Source organism: Haematobia irritans, chromosome 1, assembly GCF_050003625.1.
Source record: "Haematobia irritans isolate KBUSLIRL chromosome 1, ASM5000362v1, whole genome shotgun sequence".
Classification (NCBI taxonomy): Eukaryota; Metazoa; Arthropoda; class Insecta; order Diptera; family Muscidae; genus Haematobia; species Haematobia irritans.
This window is the reverse complement of record NC_134397.1, coordinates 174,216,945-174,227,852: the sequence shown is the minus strand read 5'-3', so window position 1 is coordinate 174,227,852 and position 10,908 is coordinate 174,216,945. Positions and strand designations below refer to the sequence as shown.

General features: G+C 29.3%; 1 protein-coding gene across 3 annotated transcripts; it reads right to left on the bottom strand.

Annotated features, from left to right (window-relative positions):
* Positions 1-922: 922 nt before the first annotated feature.
* PNPase (polyribonucleotide nucleotidyltransferase 1) lies at positions 923-10,236 on the bottom strand. Of its 3 annotated transcripts, XR_012718268.1 has the most exons (8): positions 10,030-10,236; positions 9,548-9,967; positions 5,457-6,000; positions 5,276-5,403; positions 4,309-5,215; positions 1,788-1,997; positions 1,304-1,502; positions 923-1,101 (listed from the first exon to the last, which is right to left on the bottom strand). XR_012718268.1 is itself a non-coding variant. In XM_075292163.1 (7 exons), exons 1-6 carry the CDS (start codon positions 10,170-10,172, stop codon positions 1,809-1,811), a joined length of 2,331 nt encoding a protein of 776 aa, XP_075148278.1. In that variant the 5' UTR covers positions 10,173-10,236; the 3' UTR covers positions 1,277-1,502; positions 1,788-1,808. The 3 variants fall into 3 exon arrangements, 2 of the variants coding, with proteins under 2 accessions (XP_075148278.1, XP_075148276.1); XM_075292163.1 differs by lacking the exon at positions 923-1,101 and having other exon boundaries at positions 1,277-1,502; XM_075292161.1 differs by lacking the exons at positions 923-1,101; positions 1,304-1,502 and having other exon boundaries at positions 1,566-1,997.
* Positions 10,237-10,908: the final 672 nt, after the last annotated feature.

The window sequence follows — 10,908 nt, the reverse complement described above, 5'->3', positions numbered from 1 at the left end:
TTCATTATGAAATGTCGCCCCACATTTGAGGCCTTGTTTCATTAAGGTTTTGGGGCTCATTTTCGTGGGGCCCATTTTCATACCCCTAGTTAGCATACACACCGTGCATACGATGTGTAATGAGTTCAATACCATTTTCGGCAGAAAATATGGAGAGTCTAACAAAGAGCTAAACGTTTCGTACTAAATATTTTTTAATATTATTACCTTCTCAATATATATAAAATGATACATATTTAATGATTCTTTTTGACTTACCCAAAAAGTTAAATTTCGCCGGTAATTTACAATTTTGCTAATACACAGTCTTACACAAGTTTACATACGGTTTAAGAAATTGTATTTTCTTTAATTATTAAAATATAATAAAATATGCATATATATGCTTTTGATTTTGTAAATTAATTTGAAAAACAAAGTATTTGTCCATTTTCAAGAAGATGTTTTTAGTCTGGATTATAAACAACAACAAGAAACATGTTTAGTTATAAGGTAAAAACCTCAAGGGTATGTAAACTTATGTGAGACTGTGTATTTCAATTGCAATGGCCATTTCTAACGAAGTCAAATAATTATAGATTGTGTTTAATGTGATTGATTGTTAAATTAATTTGTTTAAACTGGGTGGAGTTGATAGTGTGCTCGATTTCCTAGGATGTTCTCTTTATTTCTTGCGTAAAATATTTTGGGGTTGTGACCACAAATTTAATTCGACCTATTTTTGACCATTATTTCTTTGACCCTTAAAAATTAATATATAAAAATAATTAATTTAAATATTTGGGTGTGGTTACTTTTTAACAATTTTTTTTTAATTATTTACTTGTAAATTTTCAGGATAAAATGGAGCTACTCTTTCCTACTAGACATTTGATAATAGTCTTGACTTACCATAAAAATTAAATTCTCTGCTGTAATGTAATGGTTTAGTTGCTAACGTGGTCGAATCATCGTATTTTGTGTGGTAATGTGATTGATTGTTAAATGAATTTGTTAAGACAGGATGAAATTGATAGTGTGATTGATTTTTAATGATGTTCTTGTATTTGATATTTCGGATTGTGGTCACGAACTTTAATTCAACCTTTGATTTCTTTGAACCTTAAAAATTAAAATACAAATAACTAATCTAAATATTGATTTGGTTCAGTTTTATATAAAATACCATAGTCCATTTACATTAGGCACGAAATCTACAAAAAATGGATTTGCAATCCCTTTTTTTATAAAGCAAATGATAATTGAAATCTATTTAAAGTGGATATTTGAAGTGTATTGTATTGTGAATGAGGTATTAACTTACCAAAAAATTATTTTTCTTCTGTAATGTAATATTTGCTAATGTCACATCTAATCTTGCTAATGTGTTAATGTGATTGTTTAATGAATTAATTTCGAATGGAATGGAATTGCTAATATGTCCGATTATTAGTGATGTAGTCTTGAGTCTTGTAGTTTTTCATTTTTCAGCCAAGAATTCAAATTTTCCGATTTCTTTAACCCTTTAAAATTAAAATACAAAAAGAAAAGTAATTACATACTAAATTAAAGAACAAGTTTAATCATTTGTTTGGTTCATTTTCTATTGAAACAATTTAATTTTTTGAAATCATCTTTTCTAAAATTTGTTCCGCTTTCCAATGGTTTGGAAAGCTCTGAATATTTTATATACACATTCTAATTTGTATGCAGCAAATTAAAATAACAAAAACAACTATTAAGTAATCTTAAAATAATAATTAATATTAAATTATTTCATTTTATGTTATTTTGTAATATTAACATACTCTTATGTTTTCTTTTCTTAACTATGAGGTTGGTGTGTTACCATTTTGAACATCGTCGGGATTTGATTTATTTAGACTGCGTACAAGGCTGACTGTAGGTTGTAAAACTTTACGTGATAAACGCATAAAACCAGACACAGGATCACGGCCAAAATATTTCACTTGAATTTCTTGACCAACTTCTAAGCCCAGCGCAGAGGGATGAGCGACCTAAAATAGAATTATTTAATATTAAAAAAAAAAATTGGAGTTTATGAAAAATTTCCCAAATGTCGAATTTTGACTAATTCCCTTTTGTCAAGAACCTTTAAAAGGGAACATAAAAATACAATATAACTTTCAAGAATGTAAAGGAAAATAAATCGGCATATGAATATTCGTTTCAGCGCCATCTATATGTGAAAAAATGCGAAGTACATACGAAAGAAAAAATGGTAAAAATTTAGGAAACTATGGCTAAATGGAAAAAGATGGACATCCAGATTAATATGTGAAACATTTATCTTTTAGTCATCTATCCGTATGGCCTATAAATAATTGTAGTCACTGCTCCTTGAGAGAAACGTAACGACTGTGACCTTATGGAAAAATATGGGCATTCATTTTTTATTTGTGCAAGCTAGATCTTTTAGTTCTATATCCGATGGTAAAAACGGATATTGAAAATATGTTTGGGATTCCCAATACAAGGCATACAAAAAAGTTGAGGCATTGCTCTTAAAATGATGGTCCAAATGGAAAAGTATGAGCATCCAGATTTATATGTGAAAGTTAGGTTAGGTTAGGTGGCAGCCCGATGTATCAGAAAGTTAGAACTCTTGGTCCTCTATTCGATGGTGAAATCGTATATTGCAAAATATTTTTTTGGATTTCCAATATATGGCCTAAAAAAGTGGAGACAGTGATCCTCGGGGGAAAATGTCCGATATGGCTCAATATAAGGCCATCAACATTTATATGTAAAGGATATATCTTTTAGTCTTCTATACAATGGTTAAGTGCCAATATTGAAACATGTTTTTGGGATTCCCAATTTATGGCCTACGAAAACGTGTGGACGGTGTTCCTCAAGAATAATGTGTCCACTATGGCTAACTAAAAAAATATGGGGATCCAGATCACGGTTGCCATAGTTGGTAAAATTCTACCAAAATTTTTAATTTTTTTAGTGTTTGGTGATTAGTAGATTTCTTGATATTTTGGTACATTTTGAAAAAACATTCCTCTCCAACTAAGAGGCACAATTATGCAAAAATTTTCTTTGGAAATGAAATTTTGCAAAAAATTTTTTTTTTTAGAAATGACATTTTGCAAAAATTTTCTTTAAAAATAAAATTTTACAAAAATTTTTTATAGAAATAAAATTTTGCAAAAAATTTCTATTTAATTAAAATTTTGCAAAAATGCTATAGAAATAAAATTTTGCAAAAATTTTCTATAGAAATAAAATTTTCCAAAAATTTCCTATAGAAATAAAATTTTTCAAAAATTTTCTATAGAAATAAAATTTTGCAAAAATTTTCTATAGAAATAAAATTTTTCAAAAATTTCCTATAGAAATAAAATTTTTCAAAATTTTATTTCTATAGGAAATTAAAAAAAAATAAATAAAATTTTGCAAAAAATTTCTATAGAAATAAAATTTTGCAAAAATTTTCTATAGAAATAAAATTTTTCAAAAATTTCCTATAGAAATAAAATTTTGAAAAATTTTATTTCTATAGGAAAATAAAAAAAATAAATAAAATTTTGCAAAAATGTGCTATAGAAATAAAATTTTGCAAAAATATTCTATAGAAATAAAATTTTTCAAAAATTTCCTTTATAGAAATAAAATTTTGCAAAAAAAATCTATTTAATTAAAATTTTGCAAAAATATGCTATAGAAATAAAATTTTGCAAAAATTTTCTTTAGAAATAAAATTTTGCAAAAATTTTCTTTAGAAATAAAATTTTGCAAAAATTTTCTATAGAAATAAAATTTTGCAAAAATTTCCTATAGAAATAAAATTTTTCAAAATTTTATTTCTATAGGAAAATAAAAAAAAAATAAATAAAATTTTGCAAAAATTTCCAATAGAAATAAAATTTTTCAAAAATTTTCTTTAGGAATAAAATTTAAGCAAAATTTTCTACAGAAATAAAATTTTGCAAAATTTTCCTATAGAAATAAAATTTTTCAAAAATTTCCTATAGAAATAAAATTTTGCAAAAATTTTCTATAGAAATAAAATTTTGCAAAAATTTTCTATAAAAAATAGACAAAAAATGTTTGCAAGAAATAAAATTTTGCAAAATGTTTTTTAGAAATAAAATTTGGACAACAATTTCTAAAAAAAAAATATTTTTTGTAGATTTGTGGTAAAATTATCCTACAAATTTTTTTTGGCACGAGTGGCAACAAAATATGTGTTGGAATTCCCAATATAAGTAAAACAACCATAAAAAGTCAATTTGGATAACAATGAAATGTAGTTTCTAAAACACGTTCTTACAATCGTTATCCCAACTTTTAACATACCTTTCTTTGATCCAATTGTGAGTTATGCAATAAGGCCGGAGGCATTCCATTATACAATATCACCATAACACCTGTATCTCTCAGCTCTGTAATTTTTGCCGTATAAATGCCACCAAATTCCAAATCGGGTATTCTTTCTTTGGGAATAAGGAACGTATCAATCATTTCTTTGGCCTCATGCATAGCCGATTGTGATGGTGCGAATAGTGTAAATGTTGTCTCATCCTCAGTCGTTGCTGTACATCCTGTTTCTATGTAGAGTTTTTTCAAATTTAAACCACCTGGACCAATCAATTGGGCACGCTGTTGTGGTTCCACTGTAATACGTTCCGTAACTGGCCAACACTCCTTTTTTACTTTTCGTGGTTCACGTATGGCCTCGGACATTATATCCAATATTTTAGTTTTAGCATCGGTGGCTTTTTGTAACGCCTCCATAACGACTTTTAATGGAATTCCAGGAATTTTCAAATCAGCTTGTATGGCTGTAAAACCTTTACGCGTGCCAGCCACTTTCATATCCATGTCTCCCATGTAATCTTCAATACCCAAAATATCCGTTAGAATTCGATAATCTTGTAAATGCTTTGTGTCATTATTTTCGTATTTGGTTACCAGACCAATGGCCACTCCGGCAGCAGGAGCCGACACAGGTACACCAGCATCCATAAGGGCCAAAGATCCACCGCAAACGGTTGCCATAGAACTGGAACCATTTGATTCGAGAACCTCAGAAGTCAGTCTTACAGTAAAAGGAAAATCATTTGGCAATGTAGGAACAAGAGCTTTTTCCGCCAAAGCCCCATGGCCAAGTTCTCGGCGACCAACGGCTCCTACACGACCTACTTCACCGGTGGCATATGGAGGGAATTCATAGTGTAGCATGAAATTTTTGGCTTTAAGACCACTGAAATTAATTTGAAAAATGCTTAGCTATATTTGTCTGAGTATGCCTTATAACTAATACCTTTCCAAAGCAGTCACTGTGTCCAATTTCATAGCCGATTCTTGTGAATCTAAAGCCACTGTACAAAATACTTGAGTTTGGCCCCTTTGAAACAATGCCGAACCATGTAAAGGTTTATACAAATCTACCTAAAAATATTTACCGCATTATTTAGGAAGCAATATCAAACCCTTATACTTACTTGACAGCTGATATTCCGCAGACTATCATAATCTCGACCATCACATCTTTGTTCGGTTTCAAATATCAATTCTCTGAATATTGTTTTGCATAAGCGATTGAATTCTTCGGTAATTAATGCTGGTTCGGTGTCGGGATAACTTGACCACACTTTGTCAATAACATTGGAGCGAACATCATTAACCGCAACATCCCGCGATATTTTATCATGTTTGCCATCTTGGAATATTTCCCGTAAACGCATTTCACTCATACTACGAACTGCACTCACGATTTCATCATCCACCCTCGAAATAGTTTCCATTGACCGTTTCTCTTTGCCATAAGTTTTTTGCAAACGTTCAATTTCTTGAATTATAATTTGAGCTTCACGTGTGCCATGTTTTATTGCTTTGAGAATGTCTTGTTGCAAAACAACATTTCCTTTGCCTTCCAACATTACAACCATATTTTGTTTTGTGGCTGTTACAACCAAATCTAATTGCGAAGATTGTAGTTCTCTGCGTGTGGGATTAACAATAATTTCACCATCACAAAGACCTAATCTGAAATGAAGATAGGGTTTCAAAAAAAGTTATTGTAATTTATGAAATTTAATAGATATGAAAAATTCCTATAGAAAGGAAATTTTGACAAATTTTCCTATAGAAATGAAATTTTGACAAAATTTCCTATAGAAATGCAATTTTGACAAAATTTCCTATAGAAATGAAATTTTGACAAAATTTCCTATAGAAATGAAATTTTGACAAAATTTCCTATAGAAATGAAATTTTGACAAAATTTCCTATAAAAATGAAATGTTGACAAAATTTCCTATAGAAATGAAATTTTGACAAAATTTCCTATAGAAATGAAATTTTGACAAAATTTCCTATAGAAATGAAATTTTGAAAATATTTCCTATAGAACTGAAATTTTGACAAAATTTCCTATAGAAATGAAATTTTGACAAAATTTCCTATAGAAATGAAATTTTGACAAAATTTCCTATAGAAATGAAATTTTGACAAAATTTCCTATAGAAATGAAATTTTGACAAAATTTCCTATAGAAATGAAATTTTGACAAAATTTCCTATAGAAATGAAATTTTGACAAAATTTCCTATAGAAATGAAATTTTGACAAAATTTCCTATAGAAATGAAATTTTGACAAAATTTCCTATAGAAATGAAATTTTGACAAAATTTCCTATAGAAATGAAATTTTGACAAAATTTTCTATAGAAATGAAATTTTGACAAAATTTCCTATAGAAATGAAATTTTGACAAAATTTCCTATAGAAATGAAATTTTGACAAAATTTCCTATAGAAATGAAATTTTGACAAAATTTCCTATAGAAATGAAATTTTGACAAAATTTCCTATAGAAATGAAATTTTGACAAAATTTCCTATAGAAATGAAATTTTGACAAAATTTCCTATAGAAATGAAATTTTGACAAAGTTTCCTATAGAAATGAAATTTTGACAAAATTTCCTATAGAAATGAAATTTTGACAAAATTTCCTATAGAAATGAAATTTTGACAAAATTTCCTATAGAAATGAAATTTTGACAAAATTTCCTATAGAAATGAAATTTTGACAAAATTTCCTATAGAAATGAAATTTTGACAAAATTTCCTTTAGAAATGAAATTTCGACAAATTTTCCTATAGAAATGAAATTTGGCAAAATTCCCTATAGAAATGAAATTTTGACAAAATTCCCTATAGAAATGGAATTTTGACAAAATTTTCTATGGAAATGAAATTTTGACAAAATTTCCCATAGAAACGAAATATTGACAAAATTGCGTATAGAAATGAAATTTTGACAAAATTTCCTATAAAAATGAAATTTTGACGAAATTTCCTATAGAAATGAAACTTTGTGAAAATTTCCTATAGAAACAAAACTTTTTGAAAATTTCTTATAGAAATTAAATTTTTGGAAAATTTCCTTTAGAAATGAAATTTTGACAAAATTTCCTTTAGAAATGAAATTTTGACAAAAATCCTATAGACATGAAATTTTGACAAAATTTCCTATAGACATGAAATTTTGACAAAATTTCCTATGGAAATGAAATTTTGACAAAATTTCCTATAGAAATGAAATTTTGACAAAATTTCCTATAGAAATGAAATTTTGACAAATTTTCCTATACAAATGAAATTTTGACAAAATTTCCTATAGAAATGAAATTTTGACAAAATTTCATATAGAAATGAAATTTTTCCTATAAAATTTGCTTCATTTGCTTCTTTCGTTGACTGATTCCATTCGGGCTGAAATTAATGATGGGAAATTGAGTACGCCTGTGTCACTAGATCTATCCAAGGCATTCAACTCTATTAATCATTTGCTATTGGTTACCAAACTCAATGATGAGTTCAATTTTTCTCCCTCTGCTTGCAGGCTTGTATATTCCTATCTATGTAATAGGTCCCAATTTGTTGTTCTCAATGGTGCTCAGTCTGGTACTCTGCCGCTTTATTCGGGCGTGCCTCAGGGCTCAGTTTTGGGTCCATTGCTTTTTATTTTATATGTGAATGACCTATATAGATATACCGATTCCAGGAGTTGTAAGACATTCATGTTCGCTGATGAAATTTTCTTACTATTTAATGGCTCTAGTTCTTCATCTGAAATTTTTGAGAGTGATATCAATTCCTGTCTAGATCGCTTTCTGGTGTGGTCTTCTATTAACCATCTCACAGTGAACGCGTTGAAAAGCAGAGCTATGGTATTTAGGTCGTCTAGAGGTTCGTTTGCATGTCCTAGGATTTTCCTAGGTCAGGAGGAGATTCAGATTGTGGATAGGCATCGTTGCTTGGGTGTAATAATTGATACTGATCTTTCTTTTCAATATCATATCGATTCCGTATCAGGTAGAGTTTGGGGGACATTGCGCAGGATTTATGAGACCAACTTATTTTTGCCTCTTCCGGTTAAAATTAAATTGGCTCATGCTCTATTGATGTCCCTAGTATTATATGGACTTGAAGTTGTTTCTGGAACTATCTTGCAACATTTTTCTAAGTTGAAGCGCATTGTCAATGTGATTGTACGCGTTGTTTATAATGTAAGGCGTAGAACTTCCATTTCTGCATATGTAGTACGATTCCTTGGATGTTCGTTTAGGAGATTTGTTGATTATCGCAATCTCCTATTGTTTTATAACATCATCCACACTTCTAGACCTTTAGATTTGGTTTCTACTTTTACCTTTTCGCGTTCTATTAGAAATGTTCAGATATTTATTCCTCGTATAAGGAGGAATATTTATGCTAGATCTTTTGTGGTCAGAATAGCTCGGTGTTGGAATCGATTGCCTCTAGAACTACGCATTTTTTTCTCATTGTAATAACGCATTTCGTCTCAAACTCATGGAATATATGGCTAGTGCTACCTAAACTGTAAGGTTCTTGGACGATTTACATCTCATCTATTGCATACACACTTGGTATATTCTATGTAACTCCTATGTATTTTAAGTTATTGATTTTATGTTGACTTGCACTGTATATGGGACCAATTTCCACTTATTTCATCGCTATTTTAATAGTCACTACTACTCTTGCGGCTGTGGAGCCAATTAAATTAGTTTCTTCTTAGTTTAAGGTATTAACTTGTTTACCTTATATCGATGGCTCAGTATTTTTGTTATGATGTAATATTTTTATAGGCCTCTATTGGCTTTGTATTACAGAATTTTTGAATAAATAAATAAATAAATTTAATTTCTATAAGAATTTCAATTCTATAGGAAATTTTCACAAAACTTCATTTCTATAGGAAATATTCTCAAAAATTAATTTTTATAGGAAATTTTCACAAAATTTCATTTCTATAGGAAATTTTCACAAAATTTCATTTCTATAGGAATTTTTCACAAAATTTCATTTCTATAGGAAATTTTCACAAAATTTAATTTCTATAGGCAATTTTCACAAAATTTCGTTTCTATAGGAAATTTTCACAAAATTTAGTTTCTATGGGAGATTTTGTCATTTTCCAATCTCACGGCATTCCCAATTTAACACACTTTTAATTTGAAAGACGACAATGAAATTTTCGTAAGTGCATACATGTGAATTTTTACCTTACTGCTCCTATGGGACCATTCCATGGTATATCACTTAAACTCAATGCCAGTGACGATGCATTTAGTGCTAGAACATCAGGAGAATACACGGAATCCAAAGCCAACATATTGCATACCAATTGTGTTTCTGTTCTATACTCAGACGGGAATAAAGGACGCACTGAGCGATCTATTAAACGTGCTGATAGTATTTCTTTTTCCGAAGGTCCCATTTCTCGACGTAGAAAATTTGTTGGAATACGTCCGGATGCTGCAGTTTTCAGACGATAGTCAACAACAAGGGGAGTAAAATTTGTTCCGGGCGTGGGTTTACTTTTGGCTACCGCCGTTACCATAACTGCAGTATCACCCATTTCACAGACTGCAGTAGCATTGGCAAAACGGGCATATTTGCCTGCTGTCATAAGAAGATTGCGGCTGAAATATGTTTAAATATTATTATAACTAGAAAACATCTTGTATCACTAGCAATAACTCACCCATTTGAGAATTTTATTTCCAACTTTGGTGGATCACTGGTGCTAGATGTATGAACTAATTTTCTCGCAATATGGGAATGTTGACGTAGTTTGAAGTTGAGTAATTTTAAATAATTTGTTGGATATTTCATAACTAATTTCATTAATAGGCTGATATAAAAATGTTATAAAATAAAACGGATTTTTTCTTCTTCTTTTTGGGTAATAAAACAGCTGATTTAATTTTGCACATGTAGAATTGGAAAAAAGAAAAACAGCTGCTTACAGTGTTGCCGCTTCCATAGAAAAAAACATGAAATTGTCGTTACATTAACAGTTTCCTATTAGAATCAAATAGTATAATAATTAGGGTTGTCACTCGGGATGGAGTATTATAAATTACGGGATTCAGGATTTGAAAATATTGAATCAAGGGACCTCGGATTTTTTTTACGGGATCAAGAAATTTTCGGGTTTGTTTAAATATTTTGATTTATAGCACCAAAAAAAAAATTTATTATGAAGACAATTTGGTTTAAAGCAATTTTATTACCAAAAAAAAACACATCACAAAAGAACATAAGAGTAAATTAAAAAGCAATTTAAAATTCCTATCACAGTTAACAAATACTTAATCCAATTCAACTTTATGAAGGAAAAAAACAAACAAATTAACAAAAAAATTTAAAAGCAATTTCATATTTCAATTGCTACCATAAGTTCAGTTTTCAAGCTGAAAACCAGCTTCTTTTCAAGGTTACTCAAGGCATATTAAAGAGGTAAAGTCATGCAATCAGGTGACTAATATCGACATTCATCTTGTCAAAGGCTTTGTTTACGTTTAGTAGGTTTGTTTACATTCTTTGTGTACATAAATATTACAATACAACAACACTACAC

What these genes read in the sequence shown, in the direction of transcription:
- PNPase (XM_075292163.1), bottom strand. Translation starts at nt 10,172, where the DNA reads ATGAAATTAGTTATGAAATATCCAACAAATTATTTAAAATTACTCAAC. An exon ending in ACAGTGACTGCTTTGGAAAG is followed by an intron (nt 5,216 to 5,275) that starts GTATTAGTTATA and finishes AATTAATTTCAG; the next exon opens with TGGTCTTAAAGCCAAAAATT. An exon ending in CACAATTGGATCAAAGAAAG is followed by an intron (nt 1,998 to 4,308) that starts GTATGTTAAAAG and finishes ATTCTATTTTAG; the next exon opens with GTCGCTCATCCCTCTGCGCT.